The sequence below is a fragment of the Pseudorca crassidens genome, chromosome 2, assembly GCF_039906515.1.
Source record: "Pseudorca crassidens isolate mPseCra1 chromosome 2, mPseCra1.hap1, whole genome shotgun sequence".
Taxonomy (NCBI): Eukaryota; Metazoa; Chordata; class Mammalia; order Artiodactyla; family Delphinidae; genus Pseudorca; species Pseudorca crassidens.
In genome coordinates, this window is record NC_090297.1 from 133,816,870 (window position 1) to 133,841,052 (window position 24,183).

General features: G+C 36.7%; 1 protein-coding gene across 2 annotated transcripts in view; it reads left to right on the top strand.

Annotated features, from left to right (window-relative positions):
* Positions 1-24,183, top strand: part of RALGPS2 (Ral GEF with PH domain and SH3 binding motif 2) — a 163,122-nt gene that overhangs the window by 16,944 nt on the left and 121,995 nt on the right. For both annotated transcript variants that reach the window (XM_067728755.1, XM_067728756.1), the window contains exon 2: positions 22,933-23,077. In XM_067728755.1, coding sequence (XP_067584856.1) covers positions 23,021-23,077 — 57 coding nt within the window. In that variant the 5' untranslated portion in view covers positions 22,933-23,020. The remainder of the gene's footprint in view (positions 1-22,932; positions 23,078-24,183) is intronic.

Sequence of the window (24,183 nt, forward strand, 5' to 3'; positions counted from 1 at the left end):
GTTTATTTAATTTATATGTAGTAGTATGTGTCTGTTAATCCCAAACTCCTAATTTATCCCTCCCCCACACCTTTCCCCTTTGGTAACCATAAGTTAGTTTTCTATGTCTGTGAGTCTGTTTCTGTTTTGTAAATAAGTTCATTTGTATCATATTTTTAGATTACACATATAACTGATATCATATAATATTTGTCTTTCTCTGACTTACTTCATTCAGTATGATAATCTCTGGGTCCACTCATGTTGCTGCAAATGGTATTATTCCCTTTTTATGGCTGAGTAATATTCCATTGTGTGTATGTATGGGTATATGTGTGTGTGTGTGTGTGTGTGTGTGTCTATATATTATATATATAGACACACACACACATACCATATCTTCTCTATCCATTCATCTGTCAGTGGACATTTAGGTTGTTTCCATGTCTTGGCTGTTGTAAATAGTGCTGCTGTGAACTTTGGGGTGCATGTATCTTTTCGAGTTAGAGTTTTTGTCGTTTCTGGATATATGCCCAGGAGTGGACTACTGGATCATATGGTAATTATTTTTTAAGGAACCTCCATACTGTTCTCCATAGTGGCTGCACCAGTTTACATTCCCACCAACAGTGTTTACAACATGTTTTACTGAATATTTTAAGTCTACTGTTGAAACCTACTGCTCGGAAAAAAGATTCCTTTCAAAATATTACTGCTTATTGACAGTGCACCTGGTTACCCAAGAGCTCTGATGGAGGTGTATGAGATTAATGTTGTTTTCATGCCTCCTAATACAAGATCCATTCTGCAGCCCATGGATCAGAGAGTCATTTTGACTTTCTAGTCTTATTATTTAAGAAATACATTTTCTAAGGCTATAGCTGCCATAGATAGTGATTCCTCTGATGGATCTGGGCAAAGTCAATTGAAAACCTTCTGGAAAGGATTCACCATTCTTGATGCCAGTGAGAATGTTCATGATGCATGGGAAGAGGTCAAAATATCAACATGAACAGGAGTTTGGAAGAAGTTGATTACAACTCTCATGGATGATTTTGAAGGGTTCAAGACTTAAGTGGAGGAAGTAACTGCAGCTATGGTGGAAATAGCAAGAGAACTAGAACAAGAAGTGGAACCTGAAGATGTGATTGAATTGCTGCAATCTCATGATAAAACTTGAATGGATGAGGAGTTGCTTCTTAGGGATGAGCAAGGAAGTGTTTTCTTGATATAGAATCTACTCCTGATGCAGATACAGTGACAAACCTTTAACAAAGGTTTAGAATATAACAAAAACTTAGTTGATAAAGCAGTGGAAGTGTTTGAGGCTTGATTCCAATTTTTGAAAGAAGTTCTGTGGGTAAAACGCTATCAAACAGCATTGCATGCTACAAAGAAATCATTCATGAAAGGAAGAGTCAATCAGTGTGGCAAGCTTCATTGTTGTCTTATTTTAAGAAATTGCCATAGCCACCCAGTCTTCAGCAACCACCAATGTGATCAAACAGCAGCCATCAACATTGAGGCAAGACCCTCCACCCACAACATGATTGACTTGCTGAAGGCTCAGATGGTCGTTAGTGTTTTCTAGAAATAAAGTATTTTTTTTTAAAGAAAGAGTACATTTATTTATTTATTTATTTATTGGCTGCGTTGGGTCTTCATTGCTGCTTGCAGGCTTTCTCTAGTTGTGGTGAGTCGGGGCTACTCTTCATTGCGGTGCGTGGGCTTCTTATTGCAGTGGCTTCTCTTGTTGCGGAGCACGGGCCCTAGAGCACGCAGGGTTCAGTAGTTGCAGCACATGGGCTTCAGTAGTTGCAGCACATGGGGTCTAGGTCGTGTGGGCTCTAGGGCACGTGGGCTTCAGGATCAGTAGTTGCAGCTTGTGGGCTCTAGAGTGCAGACTCAGTAGTTGTGGCACATGGGCTTAGTTGCTCTGTGGCATGTGGGATCTTACCGGAACAGGGCTCAAACCCCTGTCCCCTACACTGGCAGGTGGATTCTTAACCTGTACCACCAGGGGAGTCCCCCAAATAAAGTATTTTAAAATAAAGGTATGTACATTTTGTTAGACATAACATTGTACACTTAATAGACCATAGTATAGTGTAAACATAACTTCTGTATGCACTGAAAAACCAAAAAAATTGGTGAAACTTGCTTTATTGCAATATTCAGTTTATTGCGGTGGTCTGGAACTGAACTCAGAATATCTCAGAGGTATTCTTTATTTTTTAACCATTTCATAGTTACTTGGTGCTGTTCTAAGCATTTTACTTGTGTTAACTCATTGGATTGTCACAATAACCTGGTGAAGAAGGTACTGTTGTTACTTTCATTTTAAAGAGGTAGAAACTGAGAAACAGGAAGGCTGATCATCTTGCCTTATGTTATACAATATGTAAGTGGCAGAACTAGGATTTGAACCCAGGTGTTATGGTTGTAGTTCTAGTTTTTAAGCATCTATTTCCTTCTCAGTTCTTATTTGCCTTTTAAATGAAGCCAAGGAAGAGGTCTCAGTTTGTTGCTACTATTTCTTTTACATTTCTCTAGTGCTTCTCTCCCATTTTTAACAAAGAGGTAGCATTTATGAACAGAGTGTTAGGTGAGCAAGATATGATACTAGGTAGTATACTACTGTAAGAATTTTATACTGTATCTGAAGTGGTATAATATCACTTGAAGGTAGACCATGGTAAGTGAAAAGATACGTACTATCCTCAAGCAATTCTGTTTTTAAAAAGGTTACAAGTAATAAGCCATCAAAAGAGTTAAAGTGAAATCAGAGTATATACTCATTTAATTCAAAAAAGGCATAAAAAGAGGGAAAAAAAGAACATGGGACAAAGAGAAACAAATAGTAAGGCAATAGACTTAATTTTAACCAGATTGGTAATCACATTAAATATAAATGGTCTAAACACACCAGTTAAAAGGCAGAGATTAACAGATTGGATTTAGCAAGACCCAACTATATCATTGCCTATAAGAAACATAACTTTAAATATAAAGATACAAATAGGTTAAAAGTAAAGGATGGCAAAAGATATACTATACTTACAATAGTCAAAAGAAAGATGGAGTGGCTATAGTAATATTAGACAAAGTAGATTTCTTCAGAGCAAAGGATGTTTCCAAGGATAAAGAATGTCATTACAAAATAATAGAGGTCAGTTAATCAAGGGGGCATAACAGTTCTAAACGTTTGTGCCTCTGATAACAGAATTTCAAAAATACCTGAAACAAAATGGATAGAACTCCAAGGAGAAACAGTCAAATCTGCAATTTTAGTTGGATATTTTAATACCCTTTCCTGAGCATTGAAAGTTACAAAGATATTTTACAAAGATATAATGGACTTGAACAATACTGTCAACCAATTGACCTAATTAACATTTATAGAATATTTCACCTAACGATAGCAGAATATTCTTCTCAATTCTTCTTACATGTCCACAGAACATTCTCCATGATGGACCATGTTTTGGGGTCATAAAACAAGTCTCCATAATTTAAAAGGATTGAGATCCTGTGCTCTCTGATCACAATGGAATTAAATTAGAAATTACTAACAGAAGACTTTGGAAAACTTACTTGGAAACTAAATAACACAATTCAAAGAGATTAAAAGATTTTGTATGGAATGAAAATGAAAACACAACATATCAGAATTTGTGAGATTCCACTAAAGCAGAACTTGGGGGGAATTTATAGCACTGAATGCTTATATTAGGAAAAAAAAGATCTCAAATTAATGACCTCCACTTCTACCTTAAGAAATTAAAAATCAAATTAAACCATAGTAATTAGAAGAGAGGAAACGGTAAAGACCGATGTGGAAATTAAGTATAGAAAACAGAAAAAAGTAGACAGAATTAGTGAAACCTAAAACTGACTTTGGGAAGATCAATAAAATTGATGAAGTTCTAACCGGACCGACAGAGGTGACATCATTACAGATTCTATAGATAATAAAAGAGTAACAGGGCTTCCCTGGTGGTGCAGTGGTTGAGAGTCCGCCTGCTGATGCAGGAGACACGGGTTCGTGCCCCGGTCTGGGAAGATCCCACATGCTGCGGAGCAGCTGGGCCCGTGAGCCATGGCCGCTGAGCCTGCACGTCCAGAGCCTGTGCTCCTCAATGGGAGAGGCCACAACAGTGAGAGGCCCACGTACCGCAAAAAAAAAAAAAAAAAAGAATAACAAGAGAATATTATGAACAACTTTATGCCTATAAATTTTATAACAAAGGAAAAGGACAAATTCTTCAAAAGACATGCTACTAAACTTCACTCAAGAATAGACAACCTGAATGGCCGTGTATCTATTAGAGAAATTGAATTTTTGATTGAAATATTCCCACCAAAAGAATACCTCCAGGCCCAGATGACTTCACAAGTGAATTCTACTAAGTATTTAAGGAATAAATTATAGCAGTTCTACAGAAACACTTTGAGAAAATTTCAGAGGAGGGAGTGCTTCTTAATTTATCAATAGTTCTAGTAGTTTCATAGGTTCCATCAGATTTTCTACACAGTCATGTTTGCAAAAAAAAACAGACACTTTTTCCTTTCCATTCTAGATGCCTTTTGTTTCTTTTTCTTTCTTGACTGCACTGTCTGGAATCTCCAGTACACTGTGGAACAGAAGTGGTGAGAGTAGACAACCTTGTTTTATTTCTGGTCTTAGGGAGAAATCATTTGGTTTTCGACCATTAAAACTACATTATTTGTAGTTTTTTCAGATATGCCCTTTATTGGGTTGAAGAAGTTCCTTTCTAAAATGTGCTCCGGTATTATCTGGAATGGAGGTAAGACTGTTAAATGCTTTTTTATTTTTGCATTTATAGAGTTGATTACATGGTTTTTCTTTTTTAGTTGGTTCATAGAATGAATTACTTTCATTGCTTTTTTTTTTTGTGGTATGCGGGCCTCTCACTATTGTGGCTTCGCCTGTTGTGGAGCACAGGCTCCGGACGCGCAGGCTCAGCGGCCATGGCTCACAGGCCCAGCTGCTCCGCGGCATGTGGGGTCTTCCCGGACCGGGGCATGAACCCGTGTCCCCTGCATCGGCAGGCGGACTCTCAACCACTGCGCCACCAGGGAAGCCCCATTCATTGCTTTTTAAATGTTAAACTAAACTTGCATTCCTAGAATAAACCCCATTTGGTCATCATGTACTATATTTTCTTTAGAAAAATGTTGCGTTCAGTTTCCTATAATTTGTTTAGAACTTTTGCATGTGGAATATTTTTGTGCAGTCTTCTTTTCTCATACTGTTTGTGTCTAGTTTAAGTATAAGGGTTATTCTGGCCTCACAAAGTATTATTAAGTGAGTTTAGTAAAGTTATGGGATACAGGATCAATATATAAATATCAATTGCACTTCTTTGTACTAGCAACGAACAGTCAGAAATTGAAATTTAATAAAACCGATACCATTGACAATAGCAACATGTATGAAATACTGAAAACTACGCACAGCATTGCTGAACAAAACTTAAAGAACATGTAGATACATGGGGAGATATTCTTTGTGCATGGGTTGGAAGACTCATTGTTGCTAAGGTGAAATCACTCCCCAATTGAGCTGTTGATTCAGTGCAACCCAATCAAAATCTTAGCAGGCTTTATTGTAGAAATTGACAAGCTGATTCTGAAATTCATGTAGAAATGGCAAGGACCTAGAATATCTAAAACAACTTTGAAAAAGGAGAACAAAGTTGGAGAGCTAATACTACCTGATATCACAATTCATTATAAAGCTAAAGTAATCAAAACAGTGTAGTATTGGTGTAAATATAGAGAAATAGATCAGTGAAATAGAAGAGTCCAAAAATAAGTCCAGTAAATATATAGACAACTGAATTTTAATGAAGTACAAAGGCAATTCATTGAAGAAAGGATAGTCTGTTTTAAAAAAATGCTGGCTCAATTGGATATCCATATACAAGCAAATGAACTTCAGTCTGTATCTTGCATTGTCTACAAAAATTAAGTCAAAATGAATCATAGGCCTACGTGTAACACCTAAAGATATAAAACTTTTAGACAAAAACAGGAGAAAATCTTTGTGACCTTGAGTTAGGCGAATATTTGTTAGGTACGACACCAAAAGCACAACCAATAAAACGACACATTGATAAAATGAACTCTATCAAATTAAAAATGTGTGTTCTTTGGGGGCTTCCCTGGTGGCGCAGTGGTTGAGGGTCCGCCTGCTGATGCAGGGGACATGGGTTCGTGCCCCGGTCCAGGAAGATCCCACATCCACATGCCGCGGAGCGGCTGGGCCCGTGAGCCGTGGCCGCTGAGCCTGCGTGTCTGGAGCCTGTGCTCCGCAATGGGAGAGGCCACGACAGTGAGAGGCCCACATACCGCAAAAATAAATAAATAAAAAATGTGTGCTCTTTGAAAGATAATAAGAGATGCTTAGTAGGCACCTGTGGAAATGAGTTGGCTCTTTGGTCCTCTTGGTGTCCTGACCTGGAACTGAGGGTCATGGGCTCCTCCCTCTCTTACGCTCTCAACTGCCTCAAGTGGCCCTCTATAGCCCTTATTTTTCTCACCTGTAAAATGTATGGTTTGGACCACATGATTTCCAAGGTTCCTTCCAGCTCAGGCACCCAACATGTCTGTGTAACAATTGACTTGGAAAGCAAAAGAAACATGTTTTAAAAAAAATTTTTTTTTAAGTTTAATTCTTTTGGAGCAGTGGTTCTCAGCTGAGGCAGTTTTGCTCCCCAGGAGACATTTGGCAGTATCTGGAGATGTTTGATTGCCAAAACTAGTTCAATGGCATCTAGTGGATAGAGACCACAGCTACTACCAAACAGCCTACAATGCACAGCAAAGTCCTCCTCACACAGAATTACCTAGTTCCAAATGTCAATAGCACCAACGTTAAGAAACCTTGGTTTAAAGTATCTAAAGTCAATTTAGCTGCTTATTATTTGAAACCTGTGTTATTATACATTCCTGTGTTGAACATGTTATTGGCAAAAAAAAGTTGCTAAATAAAATCCTTTGGAGAAAATTGTCTTAGACTTTTGGGAATGTGAGGATGATGTGTTTATGAGACTCTTTCTTTCATTTTTGAAATAATGATTTTTATATAGCCACCTGGAGTTGATCAATTTGGATATGTTGAAATATTTGTTTTCATATCATTTGGAAAAAGTGTTTTAAAAAAATTATGACCACCATACATATAATTTCCCACGCTAGTCTAGTAGAAGCCACCCGTAGAGCTTAATTTTAATTGATGGACTAAAATCTAGTTTGTTTTTGAAATAATTAGTGGAGCTTTGATATCTGAAATTTAGATTTAAGATTCATTAATTTAAAATGTCTACCTAGCCTCCTTTTTTCCAGTATTCCACAAATAGGCCAAGACCCTGGTTCTCAGATAAGTTCAGCAGCTTACATGGTGACACTTGGATTTTAGTATTTTCTTCTTTTTCCTTTTAAAAAGAGAGCCTGGGGGAGAAAGTAGGTTTTAGTGGAAGAATGAGGGAAAAGAACAAGGATTTGAAATGGGTTGAGAACATTGGTCCTTATTAATATGTTGCTTACGAGGAACAGTATTTTTCCAAGTAGAGGAATACTGGGAATTTTGTATATTCAATTTGATTAGGAGTAGTTTGCTGGTACTACAAATATATCTACAGTTGTGCCCAGAAGACTGATGTTATATGGCTGAATTTCGTCCAATTACAGCCTTCCTCTGCATATTACTCCCATCTGTTGTACTAAAGGAGTGCTTTCTGAGGTAGAATATGTCCCTGTTTTTGTTCTAGACCAAGAGTTGGCCAACTTTGCATAAAGGCCCAGATAGTCAATACTTTAGGCCTTTTTTGCAGGTCATACAGTCTGTGTTGCATCTATTCAGGTCTGCCTTTATAGCATGAAAGTAATCATAAACAATACAGAAATGAATGAGTGTGGCTGTGTTCCAATAAAACTTAATTTATAAAAACAGGCCTGGGTTCAGATTGTGGGTTATAGTTGGCCAGCCCCTGTTCTAGGCTATCAGCATTTTCTCTTTGGAACATTTGACACTTTCTGGTTAGTTTCCCAGTGGTGGCCAGTTGCAAATGGAAGAAAGAGGTACCTTTTCACTTGCAGCTGCTCTGCTTGTATGGCATGGCTTTTCCTGATGATGGTATGTGATAAGTAGATGACAGGAACTTTAAATGAGAAGTAGAATGGTAAGGCAGGCTGAGTTCCTTTCTTGATCACAACCCAAATTCTAGCAAGTTTACCTTTGAAAAGTTTCTGGAATTAGTTATTTTTTTTTTATGTAAGTACTTATAACCTCTTGGCTAGAGTAGGGCAGTACCTTCTTATCGCTCCCTCTGCTTTTAAGGTTCTCTCCCTAATCCATCAGCCTCCACAGATGTTGCCAGTTACCTTTCTAAAATGAAAGTATTATGGCACATATCTCTACCTGTAACATTATACAGTGACTTTCAGTCACCGGGGATAGTGATTCGTAACCGCTTTTCATTTCTGAGTCCCTTTGAAAAATCATTTGATAGCTGTGGATCCAGGAAAATGATATTTTTGTGTGTTCATGATACAGTTTTCCTGCTTTTGGGGAGTTGGGCATTTCATGGCCCCAGGGTTTAATTCATAGTCTCTTAGTTAAGAAATCTTGATTTAGAAAATAAAATGCATGTTTCTTTCCCATGCTGTTAATGCTTTATGATCTGACTCCAGTCTGCCTTTACAGTTTATTGTCCATGTTCACTCACACACACACACACACACACACACACACACACACATGCATGCTTTTTCTGCAAAGAATTAACCAACATTCTCCTATCATGCCAATTTCTCCTATTCTGTCTTTGCAAGTATTATTTCCTCTTGCCATGAACGTCCTTACCATTTCCCTTGCATCGGCCCAATATCTACTCATCTCAAATATCAGATTCTCTGTGAAAATTTTCCTCACATTTCCTCCTTGGCATAAATAAATATGAAGGAATTGTGGTGACTGATACATGTAGGGAAGCCTTTCTTTTGGAGGGGAGGGGTGGGAAAAACTTGGAAGGAGGAAACTTCCAGGAAAGATTTCTTTACTCTTAAGAGATATTCCTCTTCTTAAACGTCTATGAGCCTCAGTTTCTTAAGTTGAACATAATATTTATCTTAGGGGGCTGTTAAATAAAGAAGAGTGTTCCAATCTCCATAACACCTCAATATTTATACAGGAAATTATCTTCTCCTGGTCATTGGGTGGCCCCAGGAACTTACGCAGGAGTAAACATCTTAAGAGACCCAGAACTCTTGGTTCTTAATAAAATGTTCGAATGGAAAACTAGGTTGTAAATTTACTAAAACAAAATTTCCCGAAATCCTTCTGCTGAAATTCTGGTAGGGTGTGTTTTGTGAGCTACAAGTTACTATGCAAATATTTATGTTGTTAAAGGCATTGCTGCTTTTAAAAGGCCAGTGGAGTCTTTGCTATTAGAATGATGCTTTTTTTGTCTAGTCAGTTCTGATAGAATAGAGCTCTGTCTCTCACAAATTAACACTTGTGGTTTTCACTCTTCCATGAATGACTGGGAGGGTGTATGAAATATGATAATTTGTAATTTTTCTGGGCACATATTTGATCCTAGTCTGACACTGGTAGGCACATCTCCGTGTAATTTGTTATTCTCCGTTTCTTGTGTGTAGTTAATTATTATTGCCAGCACTGTCTGCTGTGGGAGCCAGCTTGTAGTGCTGTGGCCAAAGAGGAGCAAAGGCAATACATCTAGGAAGAGGGATTTTGGATAAACTAAAAAGTAAAATGTAAGATTCTGTGGTGGTTTAGATTCATGATGTGAATGAGTCTACTTTGCAAGTTGTATGGTACTGTAAGTAGAAATTATTTAAGTGTTTTTAGAGTCATTGAACGTCTGTAGGAGTAAAAAAATTAGTTATACTTTAATGTGTTATATGCCATAGTAATATTCTCAAATTTGGGGATTTTTCAAGATGTCTTGGGACAGATCCCTCATAAACATGAGGGTCTGTTGTACTTGAAGTCATCAGAAGGGTATCCATTTGTTGAGATTTATGAATTCAACAGGAGTATCTTTCTGTCACTGTGTATGTGCATGTGTGCATATCTTCTGAATGAAACTTGTAAGATCGTGTAATATGGGATCGTGTAAGATCCCATATATAAGGACTCTGCCTTTTCATTGCCTATAGGATAAAGTCCAGGCTTTTCTTTTTTTTTTTTTTTTTTTGCGGTACTTGGGCCTCTCACCGTTGTGGCCTCTCCCGTTGCACAGCACAGGCCCCGGACGCGCAGGCTCAGCGGCCATGGCTCACGGGCCTAGCCGCTCCGCGGCATGTGGGATCTTCCTGGACCGGCAGACTCTCAACCACTGCACCACCAGGGAAGGCCCAGGCTTTTCTTTTTACTGTGGCAAACGTTGCCCTTTATACCTACTTCTCCAGACTCAGTTCCTGTTGCTTTCCATCACTCGTGCATTTTACCCTCTAATTACATTGCCCTCAATTGTTGGTGGTTCCCTGAATGCCAGTGACAAAAGCTTTCACTGTTCGTAGCCTGTGTACGTGGTATTTTCTCTCATGTTCACCTAATGAACTTCTGTTAGACGTGAAGAGAGAGAGAGACCAGATATTTTACCCTCTACTGCCCCACATTTCCACAGTATTTAAACATCCAGTTAAGGATTGGTAGAGAGAGAGGGTAATTTGGCATTGTAGAAAGCACGAAAGTTTAGCAAACAGCAGACTTGTATTTAAGATCTACCTCTGCCTTTAACTGATTATGTGAGCTTGGCCAGATCACATGACCTCCCATTAGAGTGTTGTCTTACTGTAAAATCAGGGGATTGGAATAAAGCAGGGGGTTAGCAAACTTGCCTGTCCCTTCTTTTCTTTTTCTTTACTTCCATTTTCCTTCCCTCCCCTTCTTTTTTACTCTTGCACATTTGAAGGATACAATGCTTTCACATTGCTTTATAGTAAATTACTACAGCGGTGATTCTCCGTGGGGAGTGGAGGGGTAGCGCATTTCCCGGGATGAGGGAGGCAAATATTAAAATAAAGGAAGACCTGGGGGTTTGAAATGTACTCCAAGGGGAGATCTCCAGAGCACCTTCCACCTCTTAAATAATATTCATCTGTGTTATTGCATGAGGCAAAAATATTTAAGAGTTTATGTAGCTTAGTTCCAAAAGGCTTGTTCATGAGATCATTTTGGCTCTGAGGTTGAAAATGACACTAAATAAATGGCTACTAACGCCATCTGTTGGTAGGAAGAGTTTTACTTTTTATTAGATGTGTATTCTCTGAAATTTTGCAAGTTGAAGATTTTTACGTCGAGGAGGTTTTGTATAATTCAGGAGAACTTTTTATTTTGAAAGAATTTCAAACTGAAAGGAAAGTTATTATAAGAGTAGTAAAGAGAACTCCTGTATGCCCTCTATACAAATTCACCAGTTTTCAACATTTTGCCCCATTCGCTTTGTCATTCATTTATTTCTCTTTCTCTCTCACACACATACATGCTATTTTTCTGAAATATTTGAGATTAGTTTGCATGCCTCATATCCTTTTACCTCTTTTTTTTTTTTTTTTCTTGCATTACACGGACCTCCCACTGTTGTGGCCTCTCTCGTTGCGGAGCACAGTCTCCGGACACGCAGGCTCAGCGGCCATGGCTCAGGGACCCAGCCGCTCCGCGGCATGTGGGATCTTCCCGGACCGGGGCACGAACCCATGTCCCCTGCATCTGCAGGCGGACTCCCAACCACTGCGCCACCAGGAAAGCCCTCCCTTTACCTCTTAATACTTCATTTCTTAAGAACAAATTTTTTTTTTTAAAGGGCATATGCGTTTTTTGTTTGTTTTTTAAAGAAGATCTTGGGGGTAGGAGTTTATTTATTTATTTTTGCTGTGTTGCGTCTTCGTTTCTGTGCGAGGGTTTTCTCTAGTTGTAGCAAGCTGGGGCCACTCTTCATCGCCGTGCGCGGGCCTCTCACTATCGCGGCCTCTCTTGTTGCGGAGCACAGGCTCCAGACGCACAGGCTCAGTAGTTGTGGCTCACGGGCCTAGTTGCTCCGTGGCATGTGGGATCCTCCCAGAGCAGGGCTCGAACCCGTGTCCCCTGCATTAGCAGGCAGATTCTCAACCACTGCGCCACCAGGGAAGCCCAAGAACAAATTTATTCTTTTATATAACCACAATATAGTTATCAAATTCAGGAAACTGATAAAATACTTTGATCTACAGTCTGTATTCCGGTTTTATGAATTGTCCCAATAACATCTTTTATAGCATTTACTGCCCTCCAATACAGGATGTATAGTTGTCATATCTCTTGACTTTCCTTTAGTTTGTAATGGTTCCTCAGTTTTTCTTTGTGCCTCGTAACAATGGCATTTTTTAAAGAACGCATTTATGGAATATTCCTCAGTTTAGTTTTGTCCATTTCCTTGAGATTAGATTCAGGTTATGCATTCGCAGCTTGAGTACTCATAAGTGATGTTGAATCCCTCCCGGAGTATCACATCAGAGGCACACGATGTCTGTCTGCTCCTCATTGGTGATGGTAAATTTGATTCACTCAGTCAGGGTGTTGTCCAGTTTCTTCACAGTATAGTTACTTATTTTCCCTCTTGCAACTAATAAGCAGTCTGTGGGAAAACAGTGTTTTTGTACTTTTTAAAAATTAAAGTCTTTGTAGAAAAATTTTTAATTAAATTTTTTTTTTAATTTAAAAATTTTCCAAAGTTAGGAAAAAATTGACTTGTAAACCTGGAGATAGCCACATTTTAGTGTATGTCGGTACAGTCTCTCTTCTATGCTCTAATGATAATGACAACCAAAAAGGATTATACCTCAAATACTGTTTGTCAGATTGCTTTATTGATTTAGCAGTAAGTTGTGGATATTTCCCCATGTATCACTAGTATATCCTCCTGTGGTATTTTAGTGGCTGCCTAGTGTTCTATTGTATATAATCCTTTGCCTACGGATTGTTCTGTGATGTTCAGTTTAGCCTCATGTTTCAGGTATAAGAATCTCCTGGGTGTCCAGGCTATTGAGTTGCCCTCCTTTTTAGACCATTTTGTCTTGCGTTTTTAGGGAGGCACTGCTGTACTGTTGCCTCACCTGAAATCTTGGCTCCTTGGCTCCGACATAGAGTCCTGACGTCTGTCTTGATCCTGTCACACTGACTCGCCATGCTGTTTTTCTGTTCCACCATTTCATACTGACAAGCTGAGTTCCTTTCTCTGATCATTCTTAGGCCTACAGTGGCACATTTTTGCCAAATTCAGAGATGTATTTCTGATTCAACTGAATTGTTTTTATGTTTTAATTGCTAAAATTGTGCAGTATTGGGATTTTTGTTTAATTTCAAGTAGTGTATAGTCTTATGAGTGGACTTTTATGGGCTAGTCTTCTGAGTTGAGCTTCTGGCCAAAATGCACACACACCCACCAGAACACACACACACAAACAAATGTTTGAAGCACGGTTCATCTTTTTGCTTGGAACTTCCTTTCTGTTACCTGAATTTCTGGTTAACCTATATTTATATTTTGGGCCAGGTCGTATAGGAGATCTCAGAGATCTTATGTATTAGAATCACTTGGCAAATTATCTTTAGTGAACCTTCTATGCTGGAGGTAGAATATAACCTTTAGAGGCATTATTTAATAGATTTTTTCCCCCTTTAATATCTAGTCATTTGAAAGTCTCTCTTCCCCTACAGCTAATTCGTTTTAGACCGTTTAGGTACATGGAAATATAAGCTTTCTTTGTAGCTGTGGGCCAGTTTATAAATGGTTCATCTCATTACATCTACAATTTAGTACAAATGCGACAAAATTATATCGGAAAGACTTGTGTTGGGTCTTTATTGACTTAAGGCAAAACAGTTTTAATCCAAGCACATTCTTTAAAGTAGCTTCATTATTTTTAAGCTTTCCTTTACACTGAGAAATAATATCTGCTGTTTCATAGATGGGGAGGTTTAAGTGGACCAGTTTCTTTTCATTGCCCTTTTAATATATGCACTCTAGGTAGGGTATTAAAGTGGCAGTGTGGTAAGTGAAACAGTTTTCTGCTATCATCTTTTTCCTTCTAATTTAAGATCTCAGCTTACTTTGTTTTGAAAATCATCTTAAATATGTACCTAAAATATTTATAAATAAAATATATGTCTGGAAAAAATATAGAGATGTTTAAGCTTAAACAGTAACTTGGTAAGTGATCTAGTAAACAGTCTTGCCGGGAAACAACTTAAGTTCTTTTGACAGGAGATTTCTAAATATATAGATTAATTTAGACATTATCTTTTTTTTTTCAACCTGGGTGGTGTGTGAAATTGCTAAACCTGTCATTGTGGTTCGCTTTACAGTGATTGAAGTTTCTCCAGAACGTCTTTTTTTTTTCCTTACAGTTTCAGGGTGTTCTTATCCATGTGAACTGCTATTGTTTGAAACATGCTTGTTATCCTTTGATTAAGAATTAAGCAAAAAAAAAAAAAAAAAGCATAGCTTAGAATTTTTTATCACTTATTCTGTACTACTAAAGATACGTGGAATAATTTCAAGTTGTGTACTTCTGAATAAATTCATAACATGATTTATAACATTCATGTTTAATTTACCCTTAGAAATTAGTCAGTCAGCATGCAAAGTGGTATCTCTCTTAAGGGACCTCTCAGCGTTAAATGCAACGATATAGTATTGCAAGCTATTTGTAGATTTATCTCCTTTTTGTCCTGAAAGATATAGTTATTATTAGTTAACATGTTTACACACTTAGAACTTCTAAGAAATGAATATTTTTTAATTAAAAAGTTTTTAAAATTATTTAGTAAATTTATTTTCTAGTGTACTTGTGTCAAAATATGCTTTCAAAATGGTTCGTTTAGAGGCATAGTTTACTTAGTTTTTCTAATTCATTAGTTTATATTGTAATATTCACATGCTTCTGGAATTTAGAAGGTCTACCTTCTATTTAGAAGAAGGTCTGCCTCTTCCTCTCCTTTTGTTTTGTTTGTTGTTGTTGTTTGTTTTTTTGTTTAAAGCCTCATTACTGATAGATGGACTGTGAGCCTCTGCCTAAATATTAGGGAAGTTCCTTGCTCAAGGCCTTACAGCTGGCTGGTAGTGCCCAAGCTAGGATTTGAGCCTAGGACTTTCCAACTCCAAAATTTGTGTTCTTGCTGCTATACTCTACCATTTTTAGATGCATTGAGTTTTTCCTATATGATTTCGTTTAATTCTTACAACATCTCTCTGAGGTACATTTTATTGTCCCTCATTTATAAACAATTAAATCAGAGTTCAGAGATTACATAATTTACCCAGCATCACATACCTGCTTAAAGTCCTAGAATTAGTATTCTGTATCTTATGCTTTTCCCACTGAACTGCTTTCACTACCCCTTAGCGTGGGCGGGACCAGCATTCACAAATTAATATGAATTTTGTTAAATTTTTTTCTTTTAAATATCATCTGAGATTGCCATTTTTCATGGCTCAGGGATTCTGAATTAGAATGGTGATGGAGGATGAAGGTGATAGAAGTTAAGAGGATAGAATGTGATCATGGGAGTTTTATACAACTAGAAGACTAGGAGAGGGTCCTGGAGAGCAGAGATTAGAGAAGCCTGGGTGGGAAAGGGGCCTGTACGTCACTTCAGGTGCTTTGCTTTTTTGGCAAAAGGTGGGAGTATTGTTTACTACTCACCTTCCCTAAAGCCCAGTGGCATACCCCTGCATGGTAATCCTTGAAATACTGGTTTTAGTTTCCTAAGGTCATTTCCCTACTCAGAAACCTTTAATGATGCCTAGTGCCTGTCCCTTCCAATTTAAATTCCCCCTCTTTGACAGTTGAGACCCTCTGCAATCTGGTCCTGTCACTTCTTTGAACCTTTCCAGAGCTCATCAGAAAGGTTCTCCCCACCAGGCAGGTCAGTGTCCACATCATAACTTCTCTCTGGGCCACCTTTACTTTTAAATTTGCACCCTTGATGGTTTTTACTTACCCTTTCTTCATACTCTTCAACCTGTGTTTCTTTATAAACCTATACATCATTTTCTCCTGTAGAAATCATGCGACTCTTGAAGCTGAATCACAGCTTAACAAGTTGTAGCATTCTCCGATTCTCTCATTTCTGCTCTTTCCCCTCTAGCCATTTATAAATCTGCTCAGAGGAAGAACAACCTTTTAGGTTCTCTTCTCTGGTTCCCTTCTTCCCTCATTTTGTCTCTCCCCCCCACCCCCGCCCCCCATCCTAGTTTTTTCCTATCCATCAGTTTATCCTTCTTTCCTGTCTTTTGTTTTTCTATCCACCTGTCCTCCTTTTTTTCCTCCCTTCTGGCTGCCTATTCCTACTGTGTAAGCTTGGGCAAGTTACCTATTTGCTCATCTCTAAAAATGGGGTGTAATATAATAACTTCATAGGGTTTGTTTTGATGATTGAGTGAATTTTTAATGAAAAAGTGCTTAGAGCAGGACCTGGATAATAAGCACTCCATAAATGTTAGCTTTTGTTTATTATTGTTGTACCGTTTTGTGTATTTTAATGTATGAAACAAATGGTAGGGTGTCTATAAAAGGAGAAATAGTTTTTCTTTTTGACATAAAAGCAAGTTATTTTTTAAAATAGTTATTAAATAGAGGTTAATTTAAAACTTTTAAACATTTTGACAGTCATCTAAAATCATTAATCATCCTAACAGTCTCGATTAACATAACTGTTTCTATTCCTGACTTTACTTTTATTCGATACAAAGTTAAACAGAAACCAGGACAAGTTTTTCTACCTAGAGATAAATTAGTATTTCAGGTACATACTACAACATTCTTACTTGCTTGCTGCATGGACTAATTTTGTGATAAATTCTTTCTTTGTCTGAAAAATGTCTTTATGTTGCCTTCTCTTGGATGAGAATTTAGCTGGGTATGGAATTTTAGGTTGACAGTTATTTTCTCTTGGCACTTTGAAAATATTTCCTTGTCTTCTGTGTCTTTTGGTATTGTTGAGAAGCTTTCCATTTAATTCGTTCCTATGTAAATAAAATACCTTACCCACTTGTTTTTTAAATAAGTATTCTCCAGTTTAAAGTGATGTATATAGAATATGATTCTTTTTATTTATTTATCCTGCTCAAAGTTTGTGGTTCCTGAATGTGAAGATATATGTCTTTCCCCTATCTTGGAAACTTCCCAGCCTTTCTCTCTTTAAATGTTGCCTTTCGTTATCTCTCTTCCTCTGGAACTCCTCTTAGACGTGTTAGATCTTGTTCTATTTTGCATTTCTTTAGTCTTGCTTCACATTTTACATATCATTAAGCCTTCGTTAGAATTTTTGCATAATTTCATTTCTCTTTTCTACTTCACAAATTCTCTCTTTAGTTGTGTTAATCTGATGCTTAATTCTCCAGTGACTCTATCTTCCTTTTCTTTTTAAAAATTTTATTTGGTTCCCTTACAAACGTCTGTCTCGCTTTTTTTTTATAACGTCTTATTGTATTTTCAGTGTCTTCTTTTAAGGCCGCTGGCTTTAATCTTTAATCTGGTTTTATAGCCTGAATCTGATAATTTTTCATCTAAAGCTCTCAAGAGATAATCCTAATGATTGTTGTGTTTCCTGCTTTTACTTACAGTGGGTTGTTTGCTTATAGAGTTGGTAAATTTCTATTTTGAGCTTGCTGGCAGGGGGAATTCCGCATTGCCTGGGTTGAAGGAATGTTCCCCCCCACCCCACCCCCCAAATTTTGTTCCCTCCATCTGCCTTGGGTTCCAGAAGTCTCACTGGCTTGTGAACATTTTATTTGAATTTCTAGTCTTGAAGGTCTTGGGCCATGCTGGTAGTATAAATTCAAATTCTGTGTCTGTGCTGGAGCATGCCTAGGATTACAAATTATCATCTTGTAGACACCCTCCACCAGCCACAGTGGTAAGCCCAGGCCAAGACACACAAGTTTCTTATCTTGCTGTACCAGAATTTTTTTTACAGACCATCTTATCACTGATTGGGTAGACTATCAGTCTCTCTGGCTTTATTCTAGGTAAAAGTGTGTGTGGATGGGTTGGTGTGGGGAGTGTATGTCTCAATTCCATTCTCATCTCTTGGTTGCTTTTTCTGTCCAACTGATGTCAATGTCCATTTCTAAATTTCTCTTGTGGTACAAAGATTTTTACGTTGTTTTTCAGCCATGTTGCTGGAAATAGAAAATAGTCATCATATTCTTTTAAATGTGTGTAGTATTGTGTGTATTGAGTATTTGATTGCCATTCTCCCTATACTTTTATTGTTAATTGGGCATTTATCTAATGTTATCCTGTGAATAACTGCTTTTGTTCAGTCATTTATTCATCTTTCGCAGATTAAATAGGCAATTGAGGTCAGTACTGTGTTTATGTGCCTGAGTGCAAAGATGAAAAATAATGGTTTTTCTGTTGTGTTTTGTTTTAAATATGGGTCTTTAAAATCAAGGAACTCAAAATTCATTAAGGAGAGACATTTAAATATATCAGTGTGAAAATATAGCAATAGAATTCTGACAGAAGAGCAGTGGAAGCATAAAAGAAGGAGACTAATGACCTCTCTGTGGGAGGCATTGGGGAGCTCTTATAACCCTGGATGTTCATCAGAACCCCTTTCTTTTTAATTTCTTTTGTAATAACTTGAACATGTTATAAGCAAATACCAAAGGTGATCTTGTTTAGTGCTATAGCAGAAATGATTTGAAGAGGCAACCACATTCTTTATTAAACTTTTGTCAAAATAGCTCAGTATCAATCATGTCAAAGACAAAATCTTTTTTTGTTGTTGTCGTTACTCATCAGACTTTTGATGGCTGTAATTATTAAAACAAAGTACTGGGGAATTCGGGACTAATCTCTAATTTTCTTAGATAAAAAAATAAAGAAGGCAGTGCAAGTTTAGCTTAGTGTCAGAAATGCTGCAAGTGCTATGATATACAGACATTTAAATCTTTGGACCTTCCATGAGTGTCATATAAAATGTCTTTAACATTTATTTTAAAATAAATTTTAAAGGAGAGCCAAGCACTATAACAACTTTTAAATATTGAGTTGCAATTATGTTGTTTTAACTTTACCCTGTTACTTTTTTTTTCTCATGAAATTTGTAAGTTTACAGTAAGAAGGTTCAGTTTCTCTTGTTGAAATTGTCACTTATGTTTTTTTTCTTATAATTGTCTATTTGAATTTTTTAATGTGGTTATATACAAAGGCATGAAAGTCACTTCTGGTTTTCACTATTGTAAATAGTGCTTGATTTAAATAACCTTTATCTATGTAGTTTTTTCTTTTTCTGCCGAGTTTTTTTTTTTAAGTTTCAAGTGTCCCAGCTTTGGCAGTTTACTATTTATTTATTTATTTGGTTGCTCTGGGTCTTTAGTTGTGGCAGGCGGGCTCCTTAGTTGTGGCATGCGAACTCTTAGTTGCAGCATGCATGAGGGATCTAGTTCCCTGACCAGGGATTGAACCCGTGCCCCTGCATTGGGAGCTGTGGAGTCTTGCCCACTGGACCACTAGGGAAGTCCCCTCCAGAGTTATAGTAAGATGAATTTCTGGTACTGAGATTTTAAGCCATGTGTAAGCATATCAATTCTGTACTATCTGAATGTTTCCAAAGAAATTGCAGTAATTAATTACATTTCACTACCTTTTTCCTTATAGTTGCTTAGCTCTTCTAGAGCATGTTTTGTAAAACTATTAAATGTCTTTAGCATAATATTCTTTCTTTCTTTTTTTTTTTTTTTTTGCGGTACGCTGCTGTGGCCTCTCCCGTTGCGGAGCACAGGCTCCGGACGTGCAGGCTCAGCGGCCATGGCTCACGTGCCCAGCCGCTCCGCGGCGTGTGGGATCCTCCCGGACCGTGGCACGAACCCGTGTCCCTTGCATCGGCAGGCGGACTCACAACCACTGAGCCATCAGGGAATCCCTAGCATGATATTCTTAATGATGATAGCATAAATTATTTTAGAAAAGAACTGGTACTATGAAATGAGATTACATTAGTGAGAAGTTGTCACTTTAACTTTACCCTCTTGTTTACTGTTTTAAAAAAGCATTGGTTTCTTTGTGGGGATACCATTGAGAAAGTGAGGAGTTAGGAGACTGAATGATTGTGCCTGCAGTTTAAATAATCTAGTTTGTGACCTCAAGCAGGGGAGGTAAATCTACACATTTCAGATTTCCTATTTGGGGATTATATTGAAGTACTATGCCTGTTTTGGTATTTAAACCCTTTTAAAGGACAGATTAAATGTCCTTAGAAGTTTCAGAAGAGAATAGGAAATAATAAATTTCATTAAGAAAAGAGCTGCTGTGATGTTCGTGTTTATTATGAATGATTGTGCTGTTTATACATAGCGCTAGGAAAAGTAAATAATATTAAGGCATATATTTGACTTATCTAATTTGAACTTTTTTGTGTGCAAAGCACAGAAACGTCTTGGGGCACATATTATAAAAATATAAACCCATGCCTGTCTCTTAGGACTTGCAGTGTTTTTATGGTATCGTATGAGGCTTTGCTGTACTTAAACAGTATTAAATACTGACATGTAGTACATTTGTAAGTAATTATGAATAAGATTTTTGTTGAGGTATGCTTTGCTATACTTTTTTTTTCATGTAATGGGTTTTAATATGACAATTTTCATAGGGTATTTAAATGACATTTTGATTAAAAGCAGGCAGAGAAAACTGTTCTTTACTGTTAATAGTTTACAAATGTATTAATGTTTTTTCCTGGTGTATTACCTCTTTTTCAGTAGATATTAACCATAAAATTTATATATCTGATATATAAGTTTTAGACTAAGGATACATTTTTTTTAACGATTTGATTAATTTTTCTTAACACTAGGGGGCACTGTTGATTTATGAATTCATATCTAAATTAATCAGGCATAGCATGTGGAATGAAATGAAATTATTTGAAGACATTTCATTGCAAATTGAGTGTTGCCTTCAGAGAGAATTTGGATTATCAAGTTCATTTTGTATAGTACTATAAATATAAATGATTCTTAGTACGATTCTTAATAAGAATAAATGAAGTTTATAAAGTAAATACTGTAGATTGAAGGAAATTAGAGTATTTCTATGCTCTATTCATTTTCATATTGGTTTTCTAAATTTTTTTTAAAAAATCATTATTTCTAATGTATTTCTCATTTTAAAAATTCTAGCACGATGTTTTGCTCTTAGCAGGTACTCAGGGTATATCTGAAGAAATGAAGATAAATTGAAGATGTGACTGAAGGCTGCTATCATTAGTAATACTTTTTAAGCATTTGAAAACCAGCAACATGTTTTGCTACATCTAGGAAACATATTTTAGGCATTCTCATTCATTATTTCTGCAGTCGGGATTTTGCTGATGCCCACCAACATGTGTTTTGTGAGAGGTATACTTCTAAGATTTTTGTCTTCTTTAATTAGAAGACTCCCTTGAATTTAAGCCTTGTGTGGATTCATTAGATAGTAGACAAAGTGTGTGTCATTATAATAGCACTCTTACCATGTGTCAGCACTGTTTTAGGTGCTTTGAATATATTAATTTCTCCTCACCACAACTCTATGAAGTGGGTACTTATTGCTATCTCTGTTCTATAGGTAAGGAAATTGAACACAGAAAAGGCAAACAGTTTCCTGGGTTCAAACTTAAGCAGTTTTTTTCTAGAGTTTGTGCTTCTAAATCACTGTCCTATATTGCTTCTCCAGAGAGAGGAAACTTAGCATTTCAAGAGAATTATTATTGATATTTCAAACTAAGTTTTTAAAGTGGGTACAATTTTGTAATGCACAGCATAAGGAATATAGTCAGTAGTATTGTTAATAACTCTGTATGGTGACAGATGGTAACTAGATTATTGTGGTAGTCATTTTGTAATGTGTAAAAATATCAAATCCCTATGTTATACACCTCAAACTAATATAATAATGTAAGTCAATTACACTTCAATAAAAAAGTAGATATAGTTTTAAATACCTAATTTATAGACAATTAACCATTTCTCTTATGAAAGATACCATTGAAATTTAAAGTTGGAAAGGGACCTTACTCTGTTTATTTGTGTCATTTTACAGAGAGGAAGAAATTCCCTCCTAGATAGGTGAAGTTACCAACACAGTGATATACAGCAAGTTTTTTGTGGAAAGGGATTAGACTCTCAAGTAAACATTCTGACTTCCAGTAAAGTGGAAAAACTATGGTGGTGTGGAAAGAATATTTGACTAGAATTTTAGATGACTTGAATTTTATTCTTGACCCGTCATTTACCAGCCTGTGTCCTCAGAGGCTATGTTTGTGTTATATGAGTATCATGATATCTTCCTTAGTCTTATTGGTAGTTGTGAAGATCAGTGAGATAATGGAGTAAAGATACTCAGTAAACTTTAAAGCCCTATACAAATAAATATATCATGTACTGTGGTATTTTTATAACATGCTCCATAATAATTTATTTTTAATTATTCATGATATCTTTGTAAACTACATTATCAACACTGCTAAACTTATTCAGTGTGGTTGAGTTAGGGATGTCATTCAGATCTCTAAAATTTATTTCATTAGACCATATATTACTTTGCCACATGTTTTTTACACTTTTCACTTTCTTAAGACTAAAAAGATTTTGAATTTTTCTCACAATAAATGAAAAATTATACCTTTGCTTTGCTGATAAAGAATATAACAGCAACATGTGTTGACCACTGGCCATTTGGTGTTTCTGATCATTTGAAAATAGCATAATAGGATTGTCCTCAAACCAGATTTAGTGATTTAACTGAAGTGAAAAATAAAGTTTAGTAAATTTGAAGTATTTTATTTCTTGGCATGGTGACAGGCATGGGTTTCTTTTCTTAAACTTCCAATAAGACACACAGTTAAAGTTTTCTATTTATTTTTTACAGGAATAATAATGTATTTGTGGCCTTGGACGTGAAGCAATCAGTCTTCTGTTGCTGTTAACTAGCGTCAGGGACTGATGTTGTGGGAAGCATGGACCTAATGAACGGGCAGGCAAGCAGTGTTAATATTGCTGCTACTGCTTCTGAGGTAAGACATTTAAAAAGTTTAGTTGTAAAATTTCTTACCTGGCATTCTGATTTTTTAAGCATTATGATTGATCACAGATGTAAATCAGAGCTTGAGAAAAAGCGTTACGGATTTTTCAGTTTTCAAAAAACTATTTTCATTGTACCATCCATGTGTTCATTGTACGTTTTAGGAGTTCATCCCTACCTACTTCATATACTTGACAAATCATGATTACTTAAAACCCTTTCTTGGGTTTAGTTTTAAAGAATGCATAGAATTTCTTTTCAAAGTGTTTTTACATTTTATGAACCTTGAGGGCAACAGTACAAATAGGGCAAAGAATGACATAATATTGACACTGTCAGATCCCTTGATTCCAAGCCTGTTGAAGGAGATCAAAGACCTATTAGGCTGGAATGTTGAAAGCTACTCCGGTGATGTAGCTCAGAGTGTTAAAGATGGAGATAAAGACTGAACTAGGTGCTCACCTACCCCCCCCCCCTTTTTTTTTTGCTTTGTCTGTAAATCTAGGGTACTTGGCCTGCTTTCCTTAATAACTTTTGTATTTAGCTTCTATATTTCTCCTTAATTTTACTCTTACCATAGAGGATGAGAATAAATGTTTATGACACTTTAACGCCTTGACCTCAGAGTTCCTTGATAACTTCATTTTGCCCAAGCCAATTACTTAGGCCTTGCTGTCATTGAAAATATTCTATTCTAAGTCAGTAGTTTCAATTATTTTTCTTATTAGATGATTTCTGTATTTTTTAACATCTTTATTGGAATATGATTTCTGTATTTTTAACTCTAGCTCTGGCTTCCCTTATGAATTTTATTAAGCATTTCTGATGGATGGACTTTTTACTTACAATATGAACAAAATCAGGTTACTTTGTTTCTATTCTGCTGCACTACCTGTAAAGAAAATAGGCCACCCTCTTTCTCTGACTTTTGTTAGTAGCAGCACCGTTTCCTTAGCATCAGAGTTCAGATCTGTAGATTTGGCATTAACCTGCTTCCCCTTGCCCACCACCGCCATTTTCACATCACAGCAGGGAGAGTCCGCTAACAAAACAGAAGTTAGAATCCTCTGTAATGTAATCATCTAGTGACATCTCATC